This window comes from Sylvia atricapilla, chromosome 25 (assembly GCF_009819655.1).
Source record: "Sylvia atricapilla isolate bSylAtr1 chromosome 25, bSylAtr1.pri, whole genome shotgun sequence".
Taxonomy (NCBI): Eukaryota; Metazoa; Chordata; class Aves; order Passeriformes; family Sylviidae; genus Sylvia; species Sylvia atricapilla.
The window spans coordinates 6,627,717-6,652,776 of NC_089164.1; the positions used below are offsets into that span (position 1 = coordinate 6,627,717).

The window sequence follows — 25,060 nt, forward strand, 5'->3', positions numbered from 1 at the left end:
GGATGTGGCACAGCGTGAGGACAGGGCACAGTGAAGCAGGGCCTTGCCTTGGGGATGAGGACGTGGGCACAATGAAGAGGGGCACAGGGACATGGGTACAGTGCTTGGGGACCTGGCATAGGGCTTGGGGACATGGGGCTGGGAGACATGGGCCCAGGGCTTGGGGATGTAGCACAGGTTGGGGACAGGGAACAATGAAGCCAGGCACAGAGCTTGGGGACATGGGTATGATAAAGAGGTGCACAGGGACATTGGGACATGTGCACAGGGGTTGGGGACATGGGCACAATTGGAGGGAGCACAGGGACATGGGCACAGAGCTTGGGGACATGGCATGGGGAGTGGGGATGTGAGCATGGTTAAGGGCAGCACACAGACATTGGGACATGGGCACAGGGATGGAGCATGGAATTTGGGAACATGACACAGAAGTAGAGACATGGGCAGAATGGGTGGGAGGCACAGGGATGTGTCACAGGGTTTGGAGACGTGAAGTGAGGGCATAGCACAGGACATGGGAACATGGGCAGGATGGAGAAGGGCACAGGGATGTGGTTACAGGGAGTTGGCACAGGACAAGGACACAGGCTGTGTGGACAGGGGGACATTGGGGATGTGCTGAGTACTCAAGGGCATAGTGACAGGGGGTGCAAGGACATCACCCCAAGGCCTGGGAAGGATGGGGACATGGCTCTGGAGACACGGGTGTGACTGGGGAGGTTATGGGTGGTACAGGGGCTACTGGCTGGTGTTGGGGCCACTGAAGCACCCAGAGGTGATGTGACTGGGGAGGGGGGCTGGCGTGACACAGCAGGTCCTGGTGTGGGGTTCAGAGTGTCACATGTTGTGGGGACAGACTGAATGGGATGATAGAAAAGGTCCTGGGTGGTAGCGAGGGGCACTGGGGCAAGAGGGGTCATGGTGGCTGGGGCGTCACTGGGGTCACTGACAGGTGACCCCACACGGGGAGCTGGGGTGGGGAGGTGTCCCAGGGGTGACACAGGGGTGTGCTGTGCTGAGGTACAATGGTGCTGAGTGCTGAGGTACAATGACAGGTATCAGATGCAGAGGGTTCAGGGTGTCCCAGTAGGTCTGGTGTCGTGGTGGGGAAAACTGAGAAAAGGGTGACACTGAAGGGTGGTCCAGGTTGTCCTGGTTTGTCTTGTGTTGTGGCAAGGGACACTGAGGTAGGGATGATGGGCAGGGGATTTAGGGTGGCGTGGTGGGTCCCATGTGGTGGTGAGATCACAGTGATGGTGACACAGTGCAGGGAGTTCTTGTGGGGTCTTGGGGGAATGGTGAGAGAAACTGAAGCATGGAGTGGAGTGTGTTGGGGGGTCCAGGGTGGCTCAGGGTGGGTCTCAATGAGGACACTGGTGGGTAACCCTGCAGGGCCTCCGTGTTGGGGACTCTGTGGTGACTGCGGGTACCCTGAGCCTGGCACAGGCAGTGCAGGTGAACGTGGAGGAGGGCTGTGCCCTGCCTGATCCCTGTGACTCGGGGCCCTGCCCCCTCCACAGCTACTGCAGTGATGATTGGGACAGTTTCTCATGCCGCTGCCACCCGGGTGAGCAGGGACACCCCAGACCCCTGACATACCCATAACGCATCCCAGACATCCCCCAATAGCCCTGGACACTGACATTCCTGTGACACCCCCCTCTGCCACTCCAGTGAACAACGACACCCTGAGACCCCTGAAACCCCCCAGCAGCCCCCTAACACTCCCCAACACCCTCCTGACAGAGCCGGACACCCCCAGGATGCTGACACCCCTGTGACACATCTGTGACACCCCTTGTTTCTACACCATTGAATGGAGATCCCCTATCAACCCCTGACATCCCCTGACACCCTGTGGAACACTGACACCACTGAGAGATCCCTGTGACACCCCCTGTGAGACCCCCTACTGCTACCCTGGTGAGCAGAGACTCCCTGGAACCCCTAACAAGTCCCAACAGGCTCTGAGACACTGCCACCCCTGTGACACCCTCCACTGCCACCCCCATGAGTGGAGACTTCCCAGCACCTCCTGACAACCTTGAAGCACTGACATCCCCAGCACTGCCACCCTGTGATGTATTGCCCCAACAACACTATCCTTTCTGGGCACCACCACTCCATCCCTGCCACCAGGGCAGTGCCACCACCCTGTCCCTGTCACCTGGACACTGCCACCCCTGTCAGTATTCCTAAGGCACTGCCACCCTCTGGGCACTGCCAGCCTTGTACCCACTGCCTACCCTCATCCCTGTTCCCTGAGCACTGCCACTGTTCTTTCCTCTTACTGTCCCCAGGACACTTGAACCCTCCCTTGTCACTGCCACTCCTTATCACTGTCACCTGTGGGCACTGCCCCTCACCCCCCATCTCTGTCCCCCATCACTGTCCCCTGTTTTTGTCCCCAACCCTGTCCTGTGCCCAGGGTACTTCGGTGACAGCTGTGTCAGTGCCTGTGCCCTGGACCCCTGCGAGCCTCCAGGCACCTGTACCCGCCGCCCAGGCATGGCCTCTGGCTATGCCTGTCACTGTCCCCCAGGCACCTTTGGGACCCTTTGCCAGTACCGGTTGGTAACACTGTGGGGCACATGCATTTGCCCGGGGGGGGCACGGAGCACTCGGGAGGAGGGGGACACTGCAAGGGACACAGGGGGCAGGGGGTGAGGTGACAGGAGGGTGGGCATATGAGGCAGGGTGGGGGTGCAGGGAGCATTGTGCACGTGCAAGAGCTGTGGTGGGTGTGCAAACGGCAAGGGGAGCATGCAAAGGGCACAGTGGCTATGCAAGAGCTGTGGTGAGTATGCAGTGATCACTGTGGATGAAAATGGTAATGTGGGAGTAGAAGTGGCACAATGGGGGAACAAGGGGCACTGTGGGGGTACAGGTGGCACTGTGAAGGTACAAGTGGCCATGTGCATATGCAAGGGACAGTGTGGGCGTACAAGGAGCCATGTGAGTGTACAAGTGGCATTATGGGGTTATCCTGGCATGATGCCCAAGTGCCAGCTCCAGTGTCCCCAGGGAGGCGCAGCCATGCCCACGGGGGTGGTGGGGACACCCCACATGTGGCCCCTGCAGCTGCAATGTCACGCACGGCTTCGACCCAGACTGCAACAAGACCACGGGCGAGTGTCGCTGCAAGGTGGGACCTGCCAGCCCTAGTCACTTCCCCTGCCAACCCCTGCCACCCTTCTGTCACCCTTCTGTTGCCCCCTGCCATCCCACTGTCATCCTGTCCCCTCCCTGTCACCCCCCCATCATGCCCCTGATAATCACCTCAGTCACCTCTCTGTCACCCCCTGTGAGCTCCCTGTCACCCTATCCCCATGCTTGCTATGACTCTGTGTCCTCCTAGGACAACCACTACCGCCCGCCAGGAGGGGACACGTGCCACCCCTGTGAGTGTTACCCCACTGGGTCACTGTCACGCCGCTGTGATGCCAATACTGGACAGTGTCCCTGCAAAGCCGGGGTCATTGGCCGCCACTGTGACCGCTGTGACAACCCCTTCGCTGAGGTGACAGCCAGTGGCTGCGAAGGTGGGGGACTGTCAACTTGTGTCACCCTGTGCCACCCTGAGTGACCACCATCACCCTGCTGTTATCCTCCATTACTCTGTGTCACCTTGTATCACCTTGTGTCATCCTGTGTCACCCTGAGTGCCATGACTAGGTACTACTGTCACTCTGCTGTCACCCTGCTGACCCCACTGTCACTTTGTGTGACCTTGTGTCACCCCACTGTCACTCTGTGTCAAACTGGTGTCATCCTTCTGTCATCCTGTGTCACTCTACACCACCCTGTGCCATCCTGATGTCCTCCTGCTCTGCCACAGCTGTCACCTTGGATGCCAGCAAGTGGCACTGTCACCCTGTATCACCCTGTATCACCCTACTCTGCCCTGTTGCAACCCTGTGTCACTCCAAGTGCCAGTGATTGGGTGCTACTGTCACCCTGCTGTCACCCTGTGCTACCCTGCATCACTGTGTTGTCATTTTGTGTCACCTGCTGTCACCTTGCTGTCACCCTGGCTGCTGGCAACTGAGTTCTGCCAACACCTTGGTTATTGGTGTAATCCCATTGACACCTTGTGTCACCCACTGTCACCCTGTGTCATGCTGCTGTCACACTGCTAATCACTCTGTTCCACTATATCACCCTACTTTCACCCTGTGTTTGTCACTCTGCTCTGCCACTGCTGTCACCATGCTGTTAGCCTGTGTCACCCTGGGTTCCAGTGACCAGGTGCCACTGCCACCCTGCTGTCATACTGTGCCACCCCTGCGTCCCCCATTTTGATGCCTTGTGTCCTGCAGTAAACTACGACAGCTGTCCCCGGGCCATTGAGGCTGGCATCTGGTGGCCTCGCACTCGGTTTGGGCTACCAGCTGCAGCCCCCTGCCCCAAGGGCTCTGTTGGTACGTAGGGACATGGGTGGAGGTGTCACTGGGCGCACTGCCAGAATGGGGCTGGGGGTGACAGTGGTGACATCACTGGGCTGGGGCTGAGAGGGGTTGACACCACAGCATTGCTTGGGTGGTACAGAGAGGTTTGTACTCATGAGACACGGTGGGGAGAGGGGACATCATGGTGTCACTTCATGGTATAGCACTGCTGGGATGGGATGTTGACACCAGTGAGACTGGGCTGGGGTGTGTCATTTTGATGGCACCAGCTGGATGGAGCTAGGGTGGGGTGGAACCATGGGCATCACTGGGACAGGGCCAGGGGGTGATACTGTAGTGGCATTATTAGGTTGGTACAGGGAGGTGACTGTGGTGGCACTGATAAGATGGGTTAGGAGTGGTGACAGCTTGGTACCACCAAGATGGAGTAGGGGTGACACAAGTGTGGACTTGTTGAGATGCGGTTGGGGCTGCCACTGTGGACTGTGACACTGGTGGCATCACTGGAACAGGACTGGTGGCTGTCACAGTGGTGTCACTGGGGGGCGACACAGGAGTGTGACATTGTGGTGGTAACACCTGGGACAGGGCATGGCACCACTGGTACAAGGCTAGGGGCACCACTCTGGTGTCACTGCAAGGGTGGAGCAGGATTGTGACGCTAGCGGCACTGCTGGCATGCTGTGAGGTGAGGCTGCCTCATTGTCCCCATGGTGCACTCAATGTCCCCATCCCACAGGCACAGCACTGCGCCACTGTGACGAGCACAAGGGCTGGCTGCCCCCCAACCTCTTCAACTGCAGCGCGCTGGCCTTTGCTGCCCTTCGTCCCTGGGTGAGCTAAGGGAACATCAGTGACAGCCATGCGACACTGGGCCAGTGGCACTGGGGCTCCCCTGACTGTGTGTGTCCCCCTCAAGGCAGAGCAGCTGGTGGGCAACGAGTCACGGTGGGATGCAGCGCAGTCACGTCGTGTAGCGCTGGCACTGCGTGAAGCGATGCATGAGGCCCGCGCGTACTTCGGCAGTGATGTGCACCTAGCATACCGGCTGGCAGGGGCCCTGCTGCACCATGAGAGCCGCCAACGCGGCTTCCGCCTCGCTGCCACCCAGGACGTGCACTTCACCGAGGTGGGCATGTGGTCACAGGCACGGGGACGTGCCCGGAGGGGGAATGGGCCAATCGGAAAAGAGGTTGTGACGATGAGCACTCCCATGGGGAAGGATGTGGGTGCAGGAGCCCAGACACCAGAGTCATGGACAGCCTTGTAGGAAGGGATACTGGGGCAGGAGAGCAGATATTCAGGTGATGGGCACTGGGGAGGGAGGTTAAGCGAGAAGGAAAAGAGATGGGAGTTATGGGGACCCTTGTAAGGAGGGTCATATTGGGGCAGAAGGTCAAATACTGGGGTGATGGGCACCTGCATGGGGAGGGGGAAGGTGTCGGTGCAGGAACCTGGCTGCCAGCCTGGATGGCACCCACCTGGGAAGGATATTGGTGAGGGAATGCATGCACCAGGGTGATGGGCATCCACTTAGAGAGGAATGTTGGTGTAGGAGGTTTGATGCCAGGGTGATGGGCATCCCTGAGCAGCATGTGTTGGTGTGGCTCAGGGTGCACCCTCAACTTTGTGGGGGTACAACACCCCTGTTCCCCACTGTCAGCGCCAGAGTACCCCAGCCATAGATTCCTGCAGGGGAGGTTAGGGACCCCCTGCCCAGACCCTAGAGTGCCGGCTTCTGGTGCCACTACTGCTGCATTTCCCCCAGAACCTGCTGCGGGTGGGCAGTGCGCTGCTGGACATGGGGAACAAGCGGCATTGGGAGCTGATCCAGCAGACAGAGGGTGGCACGGCCCAGCTGCTGCAGCACTTCGAGGAATATGCACGAGCCTTGGCACGGAATATGCCCCAGACTTACCTCAGCCCCTTCACCATTGTCACGCCTAACATCGGTCAGTGGGGACATGCATGGCCGGAGGGCTGTGAGGGCGGTATCTTGGAACATAGCCACGCTGGGAACGTGTGTGCCTGGGGACATACATGTGCCTTTGGTGTGGTGCTGGGGACATGCATGTGCCTGGGAGATGTATGTGCTGGGGACATGGACATATGTGTGCTTGGGGACATGTGTGTGCTCAGGGGATGTGTGTGTGTTGGGGACAGGGACATGCGTCTGGGGGCACAGATGTATATACCTGGAGTATGTGTGTGCACAAGGGCATGTGAGCTGGGGATGTGTGTGCACAAGGAAATGTGTGCTGGGATCATGCATGCATGTGTGATGTGTACTTGGGAACACATGCTGGGGACACAGGCATTTATGTGGCTGGGAAATGTGTCCTGGGAAATGTGGGTGTGCCTAGAGGCATGTGTGTGTCCCTGGGGACATGGGCTGTAGTCTGTGTGTCCAGGGGCCAGTGGGTGCTGGATACAGAGGGTGTTGTGTTCTGTGTGTCCTGGGGTTGGTGGATGCTGGGGTCAGTGGATGTCAGAATCCATGGCCCCTGGGGTCAGTGGATGCTGGGGTCCATGTGCCCAAAGGTTAGTGGCTGCTGGTGTCTGTGGGTGTATGGATTCATTGCTGTGGAGTTGTTGGATGTCAGGCTCAGTGGTTGCTGGAGTCTGTGTGCTCCAGGATCCATGGCTCTGTGGTTCATGGGGTGCCAGGGTTCGTGAGTGCTGATGTGGGTGTTCCCCAAGGTTGGTGGGTGCTGGAGCTGGTTTGTGCCAGGCTTGGTGTGCTCCAGGATTAGTGAATGCAGAGGTTGATGTGCCCTGGGGTCAGTGGGTGCCAAGGTCTGTGTTCCCCAGGGTCAGTGGGTGCCAGGATTGGTGGGAGCTGGCGTTGGTATGTCTGGGCTTGGTGTGCCCTGGGATCAGTGAGTGCTGGGGTTGGTATGCCATGGGGTTGGTGGGTGCTGGGGTCTGTGTGCCTCAGGTTTGGTGGGTGCCATGCCATGCTGTGCCGTGCATGACATGGTGCCACAGTGGTGTCGGTGGTGCGGCTGGACAAGAGCAGCTTTGCGGGTGCCCGCCTGCCACGGTATGAGGCACTGCAGGGGGAGAAAATTGCAGACCTGGAGACAACCGTCATCCTGCCTGACAGCATCTTCCAGCCCCCTGAGGACAGGCGTGAGTCCAGGGCATAGGGAGGACAGGGGCCTGGGTTGGAGACCAACTTGTATCCATGGGGCTGGCAGGGCTTGAGGGGCCCCCCATTTGGCCATGAGGACATGGCACAGCTAGGGTCCCTGGCTTGGAGCTGGCAGGAATGGGGGAACCCCAGAATGCCCATGGGCTGACAGAGCTGGGAATCCCAGAGCTATTATGGGAACCCCAGTGCCACCATGGAGACCACAGTGTGGCCATGAGTCTGGCAGGTTTGAGACCCCAGGATGGTACTGACATGGCTGGGGACCCTGGTAAGGATGCAATGACCAGGGAGCCCAGGGTGGCATCAGAGATCCTGGTGTGACCATGGTGGTGGGCAGGGTTGGGGACACAAGTGTGACTATGGGGACTTGATGGTAATGGAACTGACAGGGTTGGGGACCCCAGTGTGGACCTAGGGACCCCTGGAGCTGGAAGTGTTGGGGGAACCTTGTTGTGGTCATGGGACTGGCAGTACTGGGGACTCCCGGGTGGCCATGGGAACCCCAATGAGGTCTCAGAGCACCATGACACTCCCTGCCCATGGCCCCCAGGCCCCTCAACTGGGCATGGGCAGGCGCCACAGGGCACAGGTGGGCAGGAGGAGAAGGAGGAGGATGAAGCAGGCGAAGAGAAGAAGAGGAGGAGGCAGGGATGACTGTGGTGACCCGGCACAAGCGCCACCCATCCCTGGGTGAGGGCCAGGCCATCGCCAGCGTCATCATCTACCGCACCCTGGCCGGTCTCCTGCCCCAGCACTTCGACACCGACAAGCGCAGCCTCCGGTGCCAATGGGGATGGGAGCTTGGGGGGCTGGGGGTGGCACATGGGGTGTCAGGGCAAAGCTAAACATATGGGGGGTATAGGAAGATGGGAACAGGGGTGTCCAGAGGGATCTCAGGGGAGGGATGGGAAAGGGGACACGTGGGGCGCCCAAAGTTGGGGGGGGCAGAGACTGCCTGAGGATGGAGGGCAGAGGGTTGGGGAGGTGGCTCAAGGGATGTCCAAGAATGGTTGCCCATGGGGTGCCCAAAAAGGGGGCACAGGGGAGAACGGGGTTCACTCACAGTGTCTGTGTGGTGTAAGGGCACTCTGTGGCACCAAGGTGGGTTTTGGGGTGCCCTGAGTGGGCTCCCTTAACCTGATGCCTCCCAGAGTGCCCAAGCGCCCCATCATCAACACACCGGTGCTGAGCATCAGCGTGCACATGGGGGACACAGATGGCATGGGTGGCTCGGGGACCCCCTGGGCACTGGCCAAGCCTGTCACACTCCAGTTCCGGCTGTTGGAGACCCATGAGCGCTCCAAGCCCATCTGTGTCTTCTGGAACCACTCTTTGCGGTGAGGGCGGGACAGAGGACACCCCAGGGGTGACAGGGGACACCGTGGGGGCACAGGGACATCCCGGGGGTTAGGGACAGTGGGATTCGGGATGGAAACACCTTGGGGAAGATGGGAACACTCCAGAGGGATAAGGGAGACAGGGGACATGGGAATAAGGGACACCCAGGGGATATCCCAGGAAACACCTTGAAGGAATGGGGACATCTTGGGCAGTCAGGGACACATGGGATGACAGACATGCTGAGGTAACAGAGGACATGGCACACACCAGGGAAACCGGAAACACCCTGGGGGGAAAGGGGCCATGGAAATGGGGACGCCTCAGGGAGATGGGGACACTTTGGAAGGGACAGCGGGACATGGAAAGGGGACACCCCAAAAAGATGGGGACACTCTGGAAGGACAGGGAGCATGGGGATGGGGGCATCCCATGGAGACAGGAGACATAGTAACAGGGATAGAGACAACTTGAGGCAACAGGGGGCATGGGAATAGGGACACCTTAAGGGGGCAGAGGACATCCTAAGGGGGACAGGGAGCATGAGGACAGGGCAGGATAGATGCCCCAGTGTCCCTGCGGGTCATGGGTGATTTGCATGGGAACAGGACATGAGGGGACAGTTCTGACCCTTGTGGGGTATCAGGGATAGGATGGGGCCTGTTCCCAAATGGAGAGGTGTTCCTGGGTGAGTGTCCTTGGTAGGTGAGTGGTCCCAAGTGGCAGCGGTTGTCACTTCTGGGTGGATGCATGTCCCAGTGGGTGGGTGGGTGTCTGTTGTCTGTGGATGTACATGGTGGGTGTGTGTCTCTCTGGGAGGGTGACTGCAGTAGGTGTCCCCAATGCATATGTTCCTGGTGGGTGTCCAAGTGTTTGACCTCTTGGATGGGTGTCCTGGGTCAGGTGCATGTCCCTGGGTGGGGGTGGATGTTCCCAGTGGGTGAGTGGGTGTCCCTGGTGGGTGTCCCGAGCATGTGTATGTGTGTTTGTCCCCGGTGGGTGTACTGGCGGGTTTCCCAGCTTGTGTCACTTTGTGGTGCTGTGCAGGGTGGGCAGTTTAGGTGGCTGGTCGGCACGAGGCTGCGAAGTCACCTTCCGCAACCAGAGTCACGTCAGCTGTCAGTGCCACCATCTGACCAGCTTTGCCGTCCTCATGGACATCTCCCGCCGAGAGGTAGGGACATAGGAAGACACGGAGGGGTGCATAGGGACAGAGGGGGATGGATGTGACACAGTGGATGTGGAGGAACACAGTGACCCTGGGGCATGGAATGACTCAGGGTGAGGGCCCTGGTGGGGACATGGTGGGGGATGGAGACACATGCAGACCACCTGCCAGGCGGTGGCAGGCACAGGGGTGGGACTTTAGGGACAGGGGCAGGGCTTTTGATAAAAGAGGCGGGACAGGGATAGGAGGGGCTTGGCAGAATGGGTTCAGGGGCGCAGGGGGGCAGGGGCAGGGTGGAGGAGTGGTGCTCATGAAGGCAAGACTGATGGGGAAAGTTGGCGGGGTTTAAGTGGGGCGGTGCTAAATAAAAGGGGTACGGCTAAATCCAGTGGGTGGGGCTCCCTTGGGGCAGAAGCAAATAGGATGAGCGGGGCTATGTCAGATCTGTCAGAACTCCCCCAGGGCGGGTCCAGTCAGGATGAGTGGGATTCCAGTGGATGCAGCTGACCAGGCTGGGCCGGTCGGTTTCTAAGGGGCAGAGTTGATGTGGGTGGGGTTACAAGAGGGGTGGCTGAATGATGCAGGTGTGTTTTCAGGGACTGTGGCTAAATAATGTGGGCAGGTTTTGCTCTGGGGCGGGGTTGAAAACTGTGGGTGGAGTAGAAAGAGGTGTGGTCAGTGCTGTGGGTGTGGCTTCAGGGGGCAGGGTCGAGTTCAGTTGGTGGGGTTGAAGGGGCAGGGCTGAATGATGTGGGATTTTGAGGGCTTAGTGATATGGGAGAAGTTTAAAGGGTGGAGCTACACAATGTGGGCGGGGTTTTGAGGGGCATGGTTGAAGAACTGTGACTGGGAGTTTCATAGGGTGGGGTGACCAGGGGCAGGGCTGAATAATGTGAGCAGGGCTTCCTATTGGGCTATGCATTGTGGGCAGGGCTTCACAGGGCCAGGGACTGATTGCTTTGTAATGTCTCTGTTGATGGGGATATCTTGGGGGCATGCCCCCTGAGCACGTGCCTGACATATGCCTATCCTGGTGCTGCAGAACGGGGAGGTGCTGCCACTGGCAGCACTCACCTACGGCTCATTGGGCGTGGGGCTGTCGGGCTGGCGCTGGTGGTCGTGTCCCTAGGGTCCCTGAGTCAGCTGCGCTCCAACCGCCACAGCATCCGCCGGCATGGGTCGGCTGCACTGCTCCTTGCACAGCTTGTCTTCCTTCTTGGCATCAACCAGGCTGATGTCCCGGTGTGTGGGAAAAGGGGACTGGGAAAGGAGGGAAGGAGTGGGGTTCCGGGGATCTGCTGCCTTTGAAGGGTTTGAGTTGGTGGGGCTTGAATGGGTGGGGCTAAGGAGTGGCATGCCATGGTGGGCTGGGCCCTAAGGGGTGGCATCTAAAGACGTGAGGACAGTAATCGGTGGGGTCTGTCAAAGGGGTGATGATTTCAAGGGCTGGAGTCTGTATAAAGGGGTGGGGCTTCCAAGCAGAGAGGCTGATAAACGGGTGAGGCTCTCTGAGGGGTAGATTTATCAAAGTGGTTGGCTCTCATGGGGGTGGGGCACTCAAGGTGTGAGGCGCTTATAAAAGCTTTTTAGAGGACCTCTCAAAGGGGTGGAGCTCGGGGGGTTGTGCATATGGTTGGATGGGTGGGGCTGTGGGCTGGCAGTGACGAGGTGGGTGCAGCTGGCGTGCACGGTGGTGGCCATCCTGCTGCAGTTCCTGTACCTGAGTGCGGTAGGCTGGGCGCTGCTGGAGGCGCTGCACCTCTACCGGCGCCGCATTGAACCCCGTCATGTCGACCGTGGTCCCATGCGCTTCTACCATGTGCTGGGCTGGGGACTGCCTGCTTTCATCACCGGTGAGCCCTGCTGTGAAACCCTGCTCTCATTATGACCTCACTCCCTGGTCCACCAGGTGCCCATCTCCACGTGCGTCAACACCTTCCGGTGGCTACACACCCTCTTCTAGGCTATGGTCCTGCCGCCTGAATTCCTCTCCCCCAATCAATTTGATGCAGGGTGGGGTCCTATTTCCATTTGTAACCCCACCCCCAGAATATAGGCCCACCCCCAAATGCATCTTACTGGGATAGACACCACCCGTGGATATAACCCTGCCTCCAACAGGATAGTCACACCAAATCCAAAACAGCCCCACCCCAAGAGTTTAGCTCCACCCTTAACCACCATAGCCTCACCCTGATGGTTTTAACACACTCCCAGTGTCATAGCTCTGCCCTCATCAATTAAACCAAATTCCCAAGATTTTAGACAGGCCCCTGGGTCCATAATCCTACCCTCATCCATCATAGCTCTGCCCCCAAATTTTCAGACACATGCCCAGAGTCAGAGCCCCCTCCCAAAGCGTATAACCCTGGCCCAACATTTTATCCCCACCACAGGAGTTTAGCGCCACCCTCATCCATCATATCTCCACCCCAAAAGCAACTTTCCCAGCCTCTCAATATGCCCGGGGGCCACAGCCCTTCTCTATCAATCATAGTCAGATACTCCCCCAGGATCTTAGCCCCACCCTCATCTGCATAACCCCACCTCAAGAGAACAGACCTATAATAACCTCTTAGACAAGTCTCCAGTGGCATATCCCTGCTGTCCTCAACGCTGCCACATGCCAAGAGCTTAGACATACCTCATTTGCATAGCGCTGTCTCTACCCAGTGTAGCCACGCCCCCAAGAGCAGCACCTTCTCGCCAGCCCTGTGCCGTCCACGAACCATTCCATGCCCCGTCCTCTCATAGCTTCACCCTGTTTGCTCCCACCACCCCCCGTAGCCCCGTCTCCTATTATACCTCCGCCCACTGAATTGGCCCCTCGTCATATCTCTTCTTTGCAGGGCTGGCGGTGGGGCTGGACCCCGAGGGCTACGGGAATCCTGACTTCTGCTGGCTGGCCCTGCACGACAGCCTGGTGTGGAGCCTGGCTGGGCCCTGCGCTGCTGCCCTCGCTGTGTGTACAGGGCTGGGGGCTGGGGGACAGGGGACCTCCTATCACCCTGCTCACTCCCTGCACCCCCAGGTCGGCATCTTGTTCCTGGTGCTGGCGTCCAGGGCCACCTGTGCCACCCCCCAGGGCTTCCAGAAAAAGGGCTCAGCGTGAGTCACCCAGGCAGCACAGGGGGTTGGAACCAATGGGGGGCATGAGAGCATGGGAGGTTGAGGCAACTGTGGAGGGCATGGGGGCACAAGAGGGACTAGGACACCCATGGTGGTATGGGGATATAGATGTGTGGGGCACCTGTGGAAGGCGGGGGGCCATCAAGGGCAGAGCCCCATTGTGGGTTGGGGGTGGGTCAGGGGAGATTGGGGCATCTAGGGGGCAGGGGAGCAGCACAGAGCACCCATGGGGAGGCAAAATGGCACTGGGGGCAAGGACACAGGGGGCTGGGGTTAGGCTGAGCCTATGGGGAACAGGGGAGCTCAATGCACCCAAGGATGGCAGAGTGGGTCAGGTGAGGGATGGGCCTCTGGGGGGAAAGGGGCCCATGAGGGGCAGGGGCAATTCTGGGGGGCAGAAGTACAGAAGGCTGTGAAATGAGATGTCATTGGGATTACACTGGGGTGCCGTTGGGGTGCCCAGGTCTGGGTGCGCACAGCTGCAGTCCTGCTGGCCATGCCCAGCCTGGCCTGGTTTCTGGCTCTGCTCTCAGTCAACAGTGACATGTTGCTCTGTCACTACCTGTTCGCCGCCTCCAACTGCCTCCAGGTCAGTGGGACCACCTGAGACCCTATCCCTGGCATCCCCAAAACACACACCCCTGTGACCTCCAGAGCCACCACCCCTGGCACCACCAAAGACTCCAGAACCCCAAAGCCTCCACCTCTGGGTTCCCCAGTGATCACCACCCCTGGGATTCCCGGAGACTCCAGAGTTCCCTGAAGCTCACACCCTTGGGACCTCCAGAGTCCACACTATTTGTTGAGCACCCAGTGGGCACAGAGGGGTCCTTTGCCATATCCAGGGCACTAACAGGAGGTAGCCAGTATGTATGGGGCACCTCAGTCACTCCACGGTGCCCATGGGGGACAGCCACTGCATGTCAGGATCTCTTATGCTGTCCAAAATATCAGTGGGAGCACCTCGTGGCTATAGAGGGACACTCATTCTCTTTGAGGGGCCAGTGGGATGCTCCCAATCTGGATAGTGACCCCTTGCCCTGTCTGGGGTTCTGCTGGGATCCTCCCAGGCTGTACACACCCTTCTTTGTCCTTCCTGCCCCCTCTCTGCCCAGGGCCCCCTCATCTTCCTGTCCTGTGTGGTCCTGAGCAAGGAGGGTGCGGAGGAGCCTCCGCCTGAGCTGTGCCCGCTGCCACCACCCACCACTGGCCAGGCAAGGCCACCCTGACCCCTGTGAGTGCCAGGGGACATGGGGTATCAGGTAGCAAAGGGCAGCCCGTGCCATGGCTATGACATCTCTGTGCCCTTGGCAGGCCTATGGCAGGGACAGCACATACGTGGCAGGGCAGATGTACCCCTCTTCAGATGGTGGGTCCTCAGGGTCCCTGCACAGCACCACACACTCAGCCAAGAGCCACCACAGCTACATCCCCTTCATGTGGCGGGTACTGGGCACAGCAGGGTCCAGGGCATGGCTTTTTGTGGGGTCCTGGGCTGGTGTGGCACTGGGATGGCAGGATGGAATGGTAATGGGATGGTGGGATAGCAGGGTGCTGGGATGGTATGGGGGTATCGGGATAGCAGGATAGTGGGTGGATGGTGGGTGATGGGTGACATGGCTATGAGGGTGTTGGAAATGGCTGGGTGGTGGGGCAATGGCATGGTTGCATGGCAGTACAGTGGCAGGGTGGCATGCAGATGGAGTGGGGAGGTGGCAGGGTGGTGGGGGATTGGCAGGAGTAGGTGTCATGGTGATGGATATCAGGGTGGTGGTGTGTCAGTGGGTGGATATTGTGTCAGTGGGTTGGTATCAGTCAGTGGGTGACAGTGGACAGTAGATATTCATGAATGGGGGTCGCGTGCTAATGAGTATTGCGTCCCCACAGGGAGGACTCAGGGCTGGCAGGCAGCCCAGGGCCGTGCTGCTGCCTGAGCCTGGGGAACTCTTCCTTGACGCACAGGATCAGCCCGAGGGTACAGCATCACCATAGGGCAAGTGCGCCCAGCCTCGGCCACAGGGGGCAGGAGGTGTCTCTGGACACCCCCTGACCCGTGACCCCCAGAGCATGACACAGACTCAGACAGTGACCTGTCCCTGGATGACCCAAGTGGCTCCTATGGCTCCACACATTCCTCTGACAGCGAGGACGAGGCCCCCCGCAGCTGCGACCCCTGCCCAGGGCTCCCCCAGGTCCCCTGGGCCCTGGTAATACCCCCAGAGGACACCCCGTGGAGATGGGGGACCTTCAACATGGCTGGGTGCTGATGGGGGAGCACCCATCAGTGGATTGTGGGAGGTCCCTTGCCTTATTCAAGATGCTGATGGGGAGGACCTGGTGGGGATAGGGGTCCCTTGTCCAGTCTGGAGTGGTGATGGGGCCACTGAATGGATTTGGGGTGTAGGGGTGATGGGGGGACTCTCATCTTGGCTGGGTCCTGATGCAGGGGGCACACAGTGGACAAGGGATCCCTTGTCCAGCCTGGTGTTCTAATAGAGATATACAGTGGGTATGGGGGAGAGGGTCCCTTGTCCAGTCTGGGGTGGTGATGCCCCACGCCCCCACGTGGGGGGTCCCTCATGCAGTCAGAGGTGCTGGTAGGGGCACCCAGTGGGGAAGGGTTGCCCTTTGTTCAGTCTGGCGTGTGGATGGGACTGACACAATGGGTTTGGGTGGGTGCATCTCTCACATTGACAAAGTGCTGATGGGGGCACCCAGTGAGGATAGGGTGGGGTGTCCCTCGTCCTGCCTGTCCCAGCTTCCTTCCTTCCTCACAGGTGACCCCCTGGTGCCCCTGGGGTGCCCATACTGGCCAGGGGAGTTTGTGACAACAGCGAGCGAGAGTGAGGGACCAGGAGGTAGTGAGGGGCTGCAAGTGCAGCCAGCCGGGGGCCAGGGACACCCCTGGGGTGACCCCCCCCGGCCCAAAGGCAAGGCACACCCCAGAGACCCACTGCTGTTGCCTTTGCCCCACCCCACAAAGGTATGGGCTGCCATGGCAGGGGTGGGCCCTCCAAATCTGGCCTCCCCACCCATGGGTGATGCTGCCTCTGCAGGGATCCTGAAGAAGTGCCTGCCCCCTATCAGTGAGCGGGGCAGTGCCCAGTGCCCTGGGCTGCCCCCTCAGCCTCCTGCTTGCACGGCTGCCTCCTCAGGCAGTGATGGGGGGGGCCTTCCGGTGCCCCGGCCTCGGCAGAGCCTCCAAGAGCAGCTCAGCAGCCACACCGCCATTGCCATGAGCATCCGCACAGGCACTGCTGATGAGGACTCCTCTGGCTCTGAGTGAGTGCACACCACATCCGAGGGGTACTCACTGGGACTTCTTTGGGTGCCAGGGTTCCCACCATTGGTTTTGAGAGTGGCCTTGGGATGGCCAGAGGTTCCTGCTGGGTGGAAAAGCAAACACTGCTTGTTGGGTACCCTTTGGATGCCTATCAGTTGCAAGGGATGGCTGGGCACAAGGGTGCAAAAGTTCCCATTACATTCTTACTGGTGCCAGGGGTTTCTCTCAGGTGTTCATTGGGCACCCATTGGGTCTATCACTGCTCGTTGGCTACCCATCAGGTCCCACAATACTGACTGGACACCCATTGGGTGCAACATTACCTGTGGGTATCCATCAGTTCCATGGTTTCTTTTGGGTGTCCACTGGGTGCTAGGGTGCCCAACAGGTGCTCTTTGGATGCTCTTCAGGTGCCAAGGTTCCTTCCTGGATGCTAGTCAGGTCCCAGCAGTCCCTCTGGACACTCATTGGGTTCCAGGGTGCCCACCAGGTGTAGAGTTGTTTGCTGGGTGTCAATAGGGTGCCAGGATAACCGGCAGGTGACCATTTGGTGCCAGGATTCCTCTTGGAATCCTGGGTGCCCATGGGGTGCAAGGGTGGCTGTTGAGTGCCCACTGGGCGCCCATTGAATACCCATTGGATGCCCACTAAATACTCACTGGGTGTCCATCAGGTCTAACCGCACCCATTGGATGCCAATTGACTGTCCATGGGTGCCCACTGACCACTGGATGCCCATTGTGCATCCATTGAACATTATGAATCCATTTGGTGCCTACTGACTGTCCACTGGGTGCCTAATGACCTCTGGGTGCAAACTACATGCCCATCATGTAAACAGCACCTGTTGGGTACTCAGTGACCTTTGGGTCACCCACTGAGTGTTGGGGTGTCCTCTGATGGCCCATCAAGCCTCACAGCACTTGTTGGGTGCATGTTAACTCTTCATGAGTGTCCCTTGGTGCCCCTTGGTTCTAACAGTGCCCATTGGTGTTAGACTGCATGTTGGGTGGCCACTGACTGTCCAAACATGGCTGTTGACCACTGGGTGCCCACTGGGTGTTGGGGTGCACATTGGGTCCTGGGGTGCCCACTGGGTACCCCCTGACCACCCACAGATGCCCAGGGCAGAGCTGGCATGGCAGCACTAACCCTATTCTTCTCTCCCCCTCTACCCCCCAGATTTCTGTTTTTTAATTTTCTCCATTAACCCAAGGGGGTTGGGGGCTCCCCCTCAACCCCCACTCCTCCATCTTCTCCCATGGGTGGGTGCTGGGGGCACAGGAGGCACCCTGGCATCCACCTCCCGCATCATGCATCTGTCTTGTTTTTTATTACCCCCACCCCCCACTTTGTATCCACTTCCCCGGCTGTCTGTCCATCCCCCACCAGGAGCGACGAGACCTCGATCTAATGGGGACCTACCCAGCGGGCAGCCCACCCACTATGCCAGGGACACCTGGACAGGGAGGGCACCGGGTTTGCAGGGGGACTGGGGGACACACCGTTATTGGTGGGGCACAAGGAATGGGAGGACATCAGGAGGGGCCAGGGAGCCACAAGCCCCCCCCAGTGCACTTCGTATCCTTGCAGGGATTGGCACTTGAGGGGGTGGCACAGGGTGCCCCTGTTGCCCCCTCATGATCACCCTTTGCCCAGCAGAGTGTCTTATTTAAAAAATACATGAAAATACAAAAAAAGGAATTTATAACCAACTTCCGCCATTGTCCCCACCCCCCTTGCCCCACAAGGTGCCAACCCCCCCAAAAATGCCACCCATCCCATGGTATCAACTCCCCCAGGCAGGGGGAAAGGGAGGGGGGTTCAGTTGGGGGTTACAAGGATGTCTGGGACCCCCCACCCAGGTGTAAGGCTCAGGTGGGGAACACAGGGATGGGTTTGGGGGGTGAGGAACCCCCAGATACTGGGGCACATGGGAAATTTCCTACTGCTGATGGGACCTTTTGTAATTAAACCAAAACCCAATGAGTGCCTTGGTTCGTCCTTGGGGAGGCCCCTGACTCTGCCACCCCAACTGCAGCTTGTCCCTGGGGGTTCCAGCTCTGCCCCACAACCTGACAACTCAATGGGTGCCTTGGCTGCTCCCTGGGAGGCCTTGGTGCTGCCTGCCTCCTTCCAAAACCCAGTGGATGCCTCAAGCTCATCCCTGGAGTGGCTTGGCTCTGCCCCCCCGACCTAGGTAGCTTGGCTGGTACCTAGGGGGGTCCATGTGTCACCAGGGCCTCTGGGTAGGTGTGGGGTGGTTTGGGGGTGTCACCTCGGGGTGCTGCTCACTGCCATCTTGCGGGGGGGCCGCAGGCGGGCAGGGGGTGGTCCTGGTTTGCACCCCGAGGCAGCAGTTGTGGGGGCTGCCCGTGCTGCACCTGCAAAGGGAAGAAAACCCATAGGGAAACTGAGGTTGGGGGGGCATCCCCTGTGCCGACCCCACTACATCCTTACCTCTGGAGGTGGGGGTCCTCCCACCCACTGCTGGAGTCCGAGGGGACACCTTGGGGAGGGCAGTGGGTGCCAGAGAACAGCCGGAGGGGACAGGAGTGGTGGTGGTCCTCGTGTGCGGCTGGCGGTGGAGGGGGGGCAGGGGACTGTGCCCCCCCTCACCTTAGGCTGGCCTGGGGAGAGAGGTGGGCGTTGGGGTGCAGCCCAGGAACCCCCATGGCCATGGTGTCCCTGCCCCCTTGCCATCACTACCTGCTGTCCCCCCTCGGGGGGCTCTGACCTGCCCCGGGCACCAGCTCCCTGCCCCTGGGGTGGGCATGGCCGGGAGGGACCAACGCGGTTGGGGGGAGCCCCCTGCCCCCGGAGGGTCCCTTCACTGCTGCTGTGGAATTACGGCTGGGGGGTGCCTGAAAATAGAAGGGGGGACATGGGGACATCAGTCAGTGAGTGCCCCCCACCCACAGGGCTGGGGAGGTTCACAATGACCCTTGGACACAGGGGGACACTCACTATCCCCATCTAGGATGGGTTTGAGGGGGCATCTGGGTGTTCAGCCCAGGTAGGACACAGCTACACTGGGACTCCTACCCCCAGGTTTCACCTACCTTGGGGACGCTGGTGGCAGCAGAGGCCCCCCGGGGCTTGGCGGGGAGGTGGGGGATGGAGGCAGGTCCCTGCGAATCCACGGTGGGCAGGAGCGCCCGCACTGGGCTGTCCTTCACCACGAAGGTCTGGCGGCGGGGGCTGCGGGGGGTGCCGGGGGGCGTGGCGGCGGGTCCCGGTGGGTCTCCGGGGGTGGGAGGGGGCAGGTGACAGCCCTCCAGTTGTGCTGCCAGGCGCGTGGCCTCCCGCATCATCTCTTCCAGACGGGCCCCCCGCAGGGGACTCCAGCGCCCGTTGCCGCCCCCGTGCCGGCACCCCCCGCCCGCCTATCCTCATCCTCCTCTTCCTCCTGGCTGCGGATGAGGCGGGGAGGAGGAGAAAGGTGGTGTCAGCCCCTAGCGCCAATGCCAAGATGTGCCATCCAGCACCCCATTCATTGGGTAACACATCCTCCAGGACCCCCAAAACCACATCCACGAGGAGGGCATGTCTACAGGACCCCCAGGACCCTGTTCGTGGGTGACATATCCCCTAGGACCTCATCTCTGGGGTGTGATGTCCCTCAGGCCCCCCAACTATGAGTTGCCACATTCCCCACAACCCCATCCATAGGGTGACACATCCCCTAAGACATTGACAATGAGGTGCCATCTCCCCCTATCCTCATGTCCCATCCTACTGCCCATGTCCCCAACGATTAGGTGCCCTGTCCCTCCTGTTCCCACACACGGGATGCCCTGTCGCCACTACAGCCCCGTACCTGTCAGATGGGGATAGCACGCCAAAGTCGAATCTCTCCTCGGTGACAAATCGAACATCTGGGGGACACTGGGGTGAGTCCCTGCCTCCCCCGCCCCAGGGAGGAAAAATGGGGGACACGCAGCGCTGGTGCTGCCGTACCTCGGTCCTTGGCCATCACCTCGGGGCATCAGGGCCACCTGTGGGAGCTGGGGAGGTCACCACCGACCCCACCGCGGTCTCCCACCCGCGCCCTACCCGCCCCCCATGTCCCCAACCCCCCGCGGGGCCCGGTGGCATCAGTCAGCCCCGGGTGACACGGCTGGTGCCAGGCGCCGCCGGGCTCGATGCCACCGGGATGGGGACAGGGGTGGCTCCGCCGGCACCAGTAGGCGGGGATGACACTGGAGACCCCCACCCGAGGAACCCACAGGCCAGCACCCCCGCCCAGGTGTCCCCAGTGCCACAATGGGAGGTCCCAGTCCCCATCGGGGGATCCCAGCCCAACAATAAGGGGGTCCAACCCCGCTGGGAGGTCGCAGCCCCACACCCAGGGGAACTCCCGTCCCATATCCAGAGGATCCGGCCCAAGTCCACACCCATACCCCGATCCCGAGAGGTCCCCAGCCTCACATTTTGATCCCGGGGGGGGTCACAGCCCCACAGCCTGGGGCCCCAGCCCCACATCCCGATCCCGGAGACTCCCAGCCCCACACCCCGATCCCAGGGGAACCCCAGCCCCACATCCTGATCCTCAGGGGGTCCCAGTCCCACACTAGGGGACCCCATTCCCATACCTAGAGGTCCCAGCCCTTCACCCCAATCACTTGGAGACCCCAGCCCACACTGAGGGGTCCCAGTCGTGCATCCCGATCCCGAGGGATCCAATCCACATTGCTAGGCCTCCCAGGTCCCACGTGGGGGTCTCAGCCCCAAACCCCGATTCTGGAGGTCCCATTCCCACTCCTGGGCCTCCCAGCCCCACACTGAGAGGTCTTTTCCCCATAATAGGGGAACCCTCCCCCATAGCTGCGGAATCCCCCGGCCACGCACCCCCAGCCCGGGAAACCCCAGTCCCATATTGGGGGGTCCCAGCTCCAGACCAAGAGGCTTCCAGCCCCACTGACGAGACCCAGCCCCGCACCCAAATCCCTTGGTGACCCCGGGCCCACACTGAGGGGCCCTCAGTCACTACCAGGGGGTCCCAGCCCGTCACCCCAATCCCACGTTACCCCATCTCTGCATGGGCTGGTTTACCCCGCGCTCTGCGGCCCCCCGATCTCCCCGCAGGCTTCCCCTTTACCCAGGAGTCTCGTCTGCCCCTTGTCCCCCCTCTTCCGCCTCAACCTCACCGCCCCCGGCTCCCGCTCGTCTCGCGCGCCGAGGAGGCGTGGCCTAATGAAAGGGGCGGGGTTTCGTTCGAATCCCCCCTTTGCAGCTCTATCGCGGCGAGCCCGTCCCGGGTTCTGGTTGGTCCGCTTACTTTAAACCTCCACTCTGATTGGCCTATCTTCTCGCCTTCCGCCTCACTGATTGGGTCTCCCCTCCCCGCGCCCCGCCCCCAGCTCCTGGGGGCGTGGCCCGGAAGCGCGGAGTCTGAAGGTCTTTCCGCCACCAGTGCCGCTGCAGCATGGCCGCCGTCCCGCCCGACTCCTGGCAGCCGCCTACCGTTTCCATGGAGACCACGTAAGGGGCGGGGCCTTGCCCCGGTACCGGTACCGGCACCGGCACGGGAGGCCCCGCCCACCCCTGGTCCAGCCCCCTTCCGCGGCACTGGGGGTAAATCGATGTCCGCTCCCTGCCGCCCCGGCTTCCATGTAGCCGTGGTGTTCCTGAGACCCAGGTCCTCCCGGTACGAGGCAGACCGGTACGGTCCGACTCTCCCCGGTACGGGTCCCCGGTGTCCGTGAGACCCCGGTTCCGGGCAGACCCTGAACTCCACAGGTGCTAAGAAGCTCCCACTGTCTCCGGAACGAGACAGCTCCGTTATTCCCCACTATCAACCAGTCCTAGTTTCTGCCTGGTACTAGAGAACCCCTTGTCCCTGCCCCCGGTGTCCCCTGTGGTGTTCCTAACTCTCAGGCTCCTCGGTACCAGGGTGATCTCAGTGACCCCGTCGTGTCTCGTTAGCCCCAGTGTCTCTCGGTACTGCACAGAACCAGCCAGTCCTGGTTGCTTCCCCTGGTACCAAGAGCCATCCATGTCCTCCTGTCCCATTTTCCCCCAGCACATGCAGCCGCCATTGCCCCCCATCATCTCTCATCCCCATGTTCCCTGTGTCTGACTGACCCTGGGGGATGGAGGGGGACGTCACGTGTACGTGTTTCCTGGTACCCTTCCCGTTTCTGTACCCATTCCCAGTATTCCCATTTCCCATTCCCTGAATGGGCCTCCTGGTGCTGGAGCTGTGCTAACAGCATGCCCCCCTGACTTTGGTCTGAAACTGGGGTTGGGATGACCCTGCTCTGCAACTGCAAGAATTTACCCTGTAGGTGGAAGAGTTCACAGCAAGGTGACCCCATCTCCTGTTTCCATTCCTGGTGCTGTTCCCGATTCCCAGTGTCATTCCTGTTCCTGGTTTTCTCATTCCCAAGATGGGCCCTCTGGTGCCAGAGTTGTACTGGCAGATGAAGCCCCTAGCTTTGGTCTGAAACTGGGTGTGGGAGTCACATTGTGATGACCCTGTCTCCAGTTCCCATTCCTGCTGATGTTCCTGTTCCCATTCCTGCTGTTGCCGTTCACAGAATGAGCCTGCTGGTGCTGTAGCTGCACTAGCAACACAGCCCCTGGCTTTGGTCTAAAGCTGGGGACATGGGTGTCACTTTGGCATGACTCCATTTCCTTTTTCCATTTCCATTACTGTTCCCCATTCCTGGCGCCTTTCCCTTCCCATTCCCTGTTTCCTATCCCAGGATGGGCTCACTAGTGCTGGAATTGTACTGGCAACATGCCCCCCGCACCTGCAAGAACTTTGCTGAGCTGAGCCGTCGTGGGTACTACAATGGCACCAAGTTCCACCGCATCATCAAGGACTTCATGGTGCAGGGAGGGGACCCCACGGGTACCGGTGAGAGCAGGCCTCTGAAATCTCCCTGGGACCCTCCCTGGTTTCAGGGGTTCCTGCTGACCCCCCAAATCCCCCTGCAGGTCGTGGTGGGCCTCCATCTATGGAAACAATTTGAGGATGAGCTGCACCCTGACCTGAAGTTCACTGGTGAGTAGGGCTAACACTGGGAGAACACTGGAGGGCATCCCAGGGACCCAAGGACCCCACCTATAGGGGAGCAAGACCCTTGTGAATATACCTGTGGAATGGGATGTCCCCTGTGTCCTTATTCATGGGGTGACTTGACTCCCAGGACTCCAGTCATGGGATGGCATGTCTCAAGGGGCTGGTCATGTGGTATATCCACCAGGATCCTGACCATGAAGGTGGCATGTCTCCCTGTTCCCCAGACCCCATCTATGGGTGACAAGTCCTCTGTGTCCCCCAAAACCTCATCCATGGAATGACATCACCCCCAGGAGCTTTGCCATGGGATGCCCTGTCCTCTATTTTTCCATTCCTGGTGTGATGTCCCTGTGTCCCACAGACACCAGGATTCTGGCAATGGCCAGCATGGGGCTGGACATCAACAGGAGCCAATTCTTCCTTATATCCCCTAAGACCTCTCCACTGGGTGACGCTTTCCCCATGACACCAGGATCCCAGTCACGGGATGACACCCCTGAGACCCCATCCATGGGGTAGCATGTCCTCCATATACCCCAGGACCTCATCCCTGGAGTTGAATGTCCCCCAAAACCCTGGCCATAGCATGGCATGTCCCTCAGGGTGCTAGGACCCTTGACCCCTGTCCTGCAGGCACTGTGATCCTGGTGATGGCCAGTATGAGGCTGGACACCAATGGGAGGAAGTTGTTACTGATGTCCACTAAGACCCTCCATCAGGTGACAGGTTCCCCAGGACCCTGGCCATGGAGTGACATGTCCCAGGGATCGCAGCCATAGGATAATGCCCTCCAAGATCCCAGTCTTGGGGTGACATGTTTCCCATGATACCGGATCTTGGCCATGAGACAACATCCCCCATGGGATGACATGTCCCTGATCATGGTGGAACTTGGCTGGGGGGTGGCATCTTCCTATATCCCCATCCATGAGGTGATATGTCCCCATGTCTTACAGGCGCTGGGATCCTGGCAATGGCCAATGCAGGGCCAGACACCAATGGAAGCCAATTTTTCCTGACATTGGGCCCAGCACAGTGGCTGGATGGGAAGCACAGCATTTTTGGGAGGGTGTCCCAAGGAATGGGGGTGCTGGGGCGCCTAGCCATGGTGGAGACCAACTCTCAGGACCGACCCCTCGATGATGTCAAGGTCATCAAGGCATATCCCTCGGGGTAGGGATGTGGGGTGCTCTCCCTCCAAATTGTACTGCTCATTTGTAATAAAAGAGGTTGGATGTGGTGGGCCGCAGAGTGGTGGTTTTAGGGGTAGGTGGGGAAAATGTCTTTGGCATGGTGGGAGTCTGGGAGGTTCTGAGCCCCCCAGAAGGGGTTTGTGGGTGCCCTTGGAGGGATGAGTGTCTCTCCCTGGGGACATAGAGCTGCCAGTGGTCCCAGTTCCATGGATGCAGAGTGGGTGCCAGAGACCCAAATTTACCCCTACTGTATTGTGTCTGTGTGTCCTCAAAGTTTCCTGGGATGGCCCAGAGTATTCCCCCCCCCCCCCCCCACCACTATGGGCTCATTGGATCACTGAGCTTTGGGTAGAAAG

At 59.9% G+C, this 25,060-nt stretch overlaps 4 protein-coding genes across 6 annotated transcripts in view; 3 read left to right on the forward strand and 1 right to left on the reverse strand.

The window, feature by feature from the left end:
* CELSR2 (cadherin EGF LAG seven-pass G-type receptor 2) overlaps positions 1 to 13,228 on the forward strand; it is a 31,343-nt gene extending 18,115 nt beyond the window's left edge. The window contains 18 exon segments of the mRNA XM_066335877.1: positions 1,393 to 1,567; positions 2,429 to 2,570; positions 3,025 to 3,145; positions 3,359 to 3,542; positions 4,320 to 4,421; positions 5,149 to 5,243; positions 5,329 to 5,538; positions 6,178 to 6,361; positions 7,398 to 7,541; positions 8,114 to 8,188; positions 8,191 to 8,344; positions 8,715 to 8,900; positions 9,949 to 10,075; positions 11,112 to 11,166; positions 11,169 to 11,311; positions 11,748 to 11,922; positions 12,919 to 13,031; positions 13,101 to 13,228. Of these exon segments, the coding sequence (XP_066191974.1) occupies positions 1,393 to 1,567; positions 2,429 to 2,570; positions 3,025 to 3,145; positions 3,359 to 3,542; positions 4,320 to 4,421; positions 5,149 to 5,243; positions 5,329 to 5,538; positions 6,178 to 6,361; positions 7,398 to 7,541; positions 8,114 to 8,188; positions 8,191 to 8,344; positions 8,715 to 8,900; positions 9,949 to 10,075; positions 11,112 to 11,166; positions 11,169 to 11,311; positions 11,748 to 11,922; positions 12,919 to 13,031; positions 13,101 to 13,181 (2,466 nt within the window). The 3' untranslated portion in view covers positions 13,182 to 13,228.
* A 1,220-nt stretch (positions 13,229 to 14,448) lies between these two features.
* On the forward strand, positions 14,449 to 17,972 carry LOC136371475 (cadherin EGF LAG seven-pass G-type receptor 2-like). Its single transcript, XM_066335585.1, has 5 exons — positions 14,449 to 14,460; positions 14,513 to 14,644; positions 15,339 to 15,405; positions 15,976 to 16,480; positions 17,874 to 17,972. Exons 1-5 carry the CDS (start codon positions 14,449 to 14,451, stop codon positions 17,893 to 17,895), a joined length of 738 nt encoding a protein of 245 aa, XP_066191682.1. The 3' UTR covers positions 17,896 to 17,972.
* Positions 17,973 to 18,970: 998 nt separating this feature from the next.
* On the reverse strand, positions 18,971 to 21,911 carry PSRC1 (proline and serine rich coiled-coil 1). The gene is given in 7 exon segments (XM_066335586.1): positions 18,971 to 19,111; positions 19,191 to 19,282; positions 19,285 to 19,345; positions 19,544 to 19,869; positions 19,872 to 19,894; positions 20,302 to 20,369; positions 21,810 to 21,911. Coding segments are annotated over 7 exon segments (687 nt in total). The 3' UTR covers positions 18,971 to 19,096.
* PPIL1 (peptidylprolyl isomerase like 1) lies at positions 21,855 to 24,751 on the forward strand. Of its 3 annotated transcripts, none has more exons than XM_066335657.1 (3): positions 21,855 to 21,965; positions 23,192 to 23,493; positions 24,468 to 24,751. In XM_066335657.1, exons 1-3 carry the CDS (start codon positions 21,910 to 21,912, stop codon positions 24,686 to 24,688), a joined length of 579 nt encoding a protein of 192 aa, XP_066191754.1. In that variant the 5' UTR covers positions 21,855 to 21,909; the 3' UTR covers positions 24,689 to 24,751. The 3 variants fall into 3 exon arrangements, with proteins under 3 accessions (XP_066191754.1, XP_066191753.1, XP_066191755.1); XM_066335656.1 differs by lacking the exon at positions 21,855 to 21,965 and adding an exon at positions 22,014 to 22,146; XM_066335658.1 differs by lacking the exon at positions 21,855 to 21,965 and adding an exon at positions 22,579 to 23,094.
* Positions 24,752 to 25,060: the final 309 nt, after the last annotated feature.

Bases quoted from the DNA above. Each gene is read 5' to 3' on its own strand.
- PPIL1 (XM_066335656.1), top strand. From the start codon at position 22,067: ATGTCCGCTCCCTGCCGCCCCGGCTTCCATGTAGCCGTGGTGTTCCTG. The intron at 22,147-23,191 runs GTACGGTCCGAC...TTCCTATCCCAG, and splicing joins TCCCGGTACGAGGCAGACCG to GATGGGCTCACTAGTGCTGG. The intron at 23,494-24,467 runs GTGAGTAGGGCT...CATGTCTTACAG, and splicing joins CCCTGACCTGAAGTTCACTG to GCGCTGGGATCCTGGCAATG.
- LOC136371475 (XM_066335585.1), top strand. The intron at 14,645-15,338 runs GTACTGGGCACA...ACATTCCTCTGA, and splicing joins ACATCCCCTTCATGTGGCGG to CAGCGAGGACGAGGCCCCCC. The intron at 16,481-17,873 runs GTGAGTGCACAC...ATCCCCCACCAG, and splicing joins GAGGACTCCTCTGGCTCTGA to GAGCGACGAGACCTCGATCT.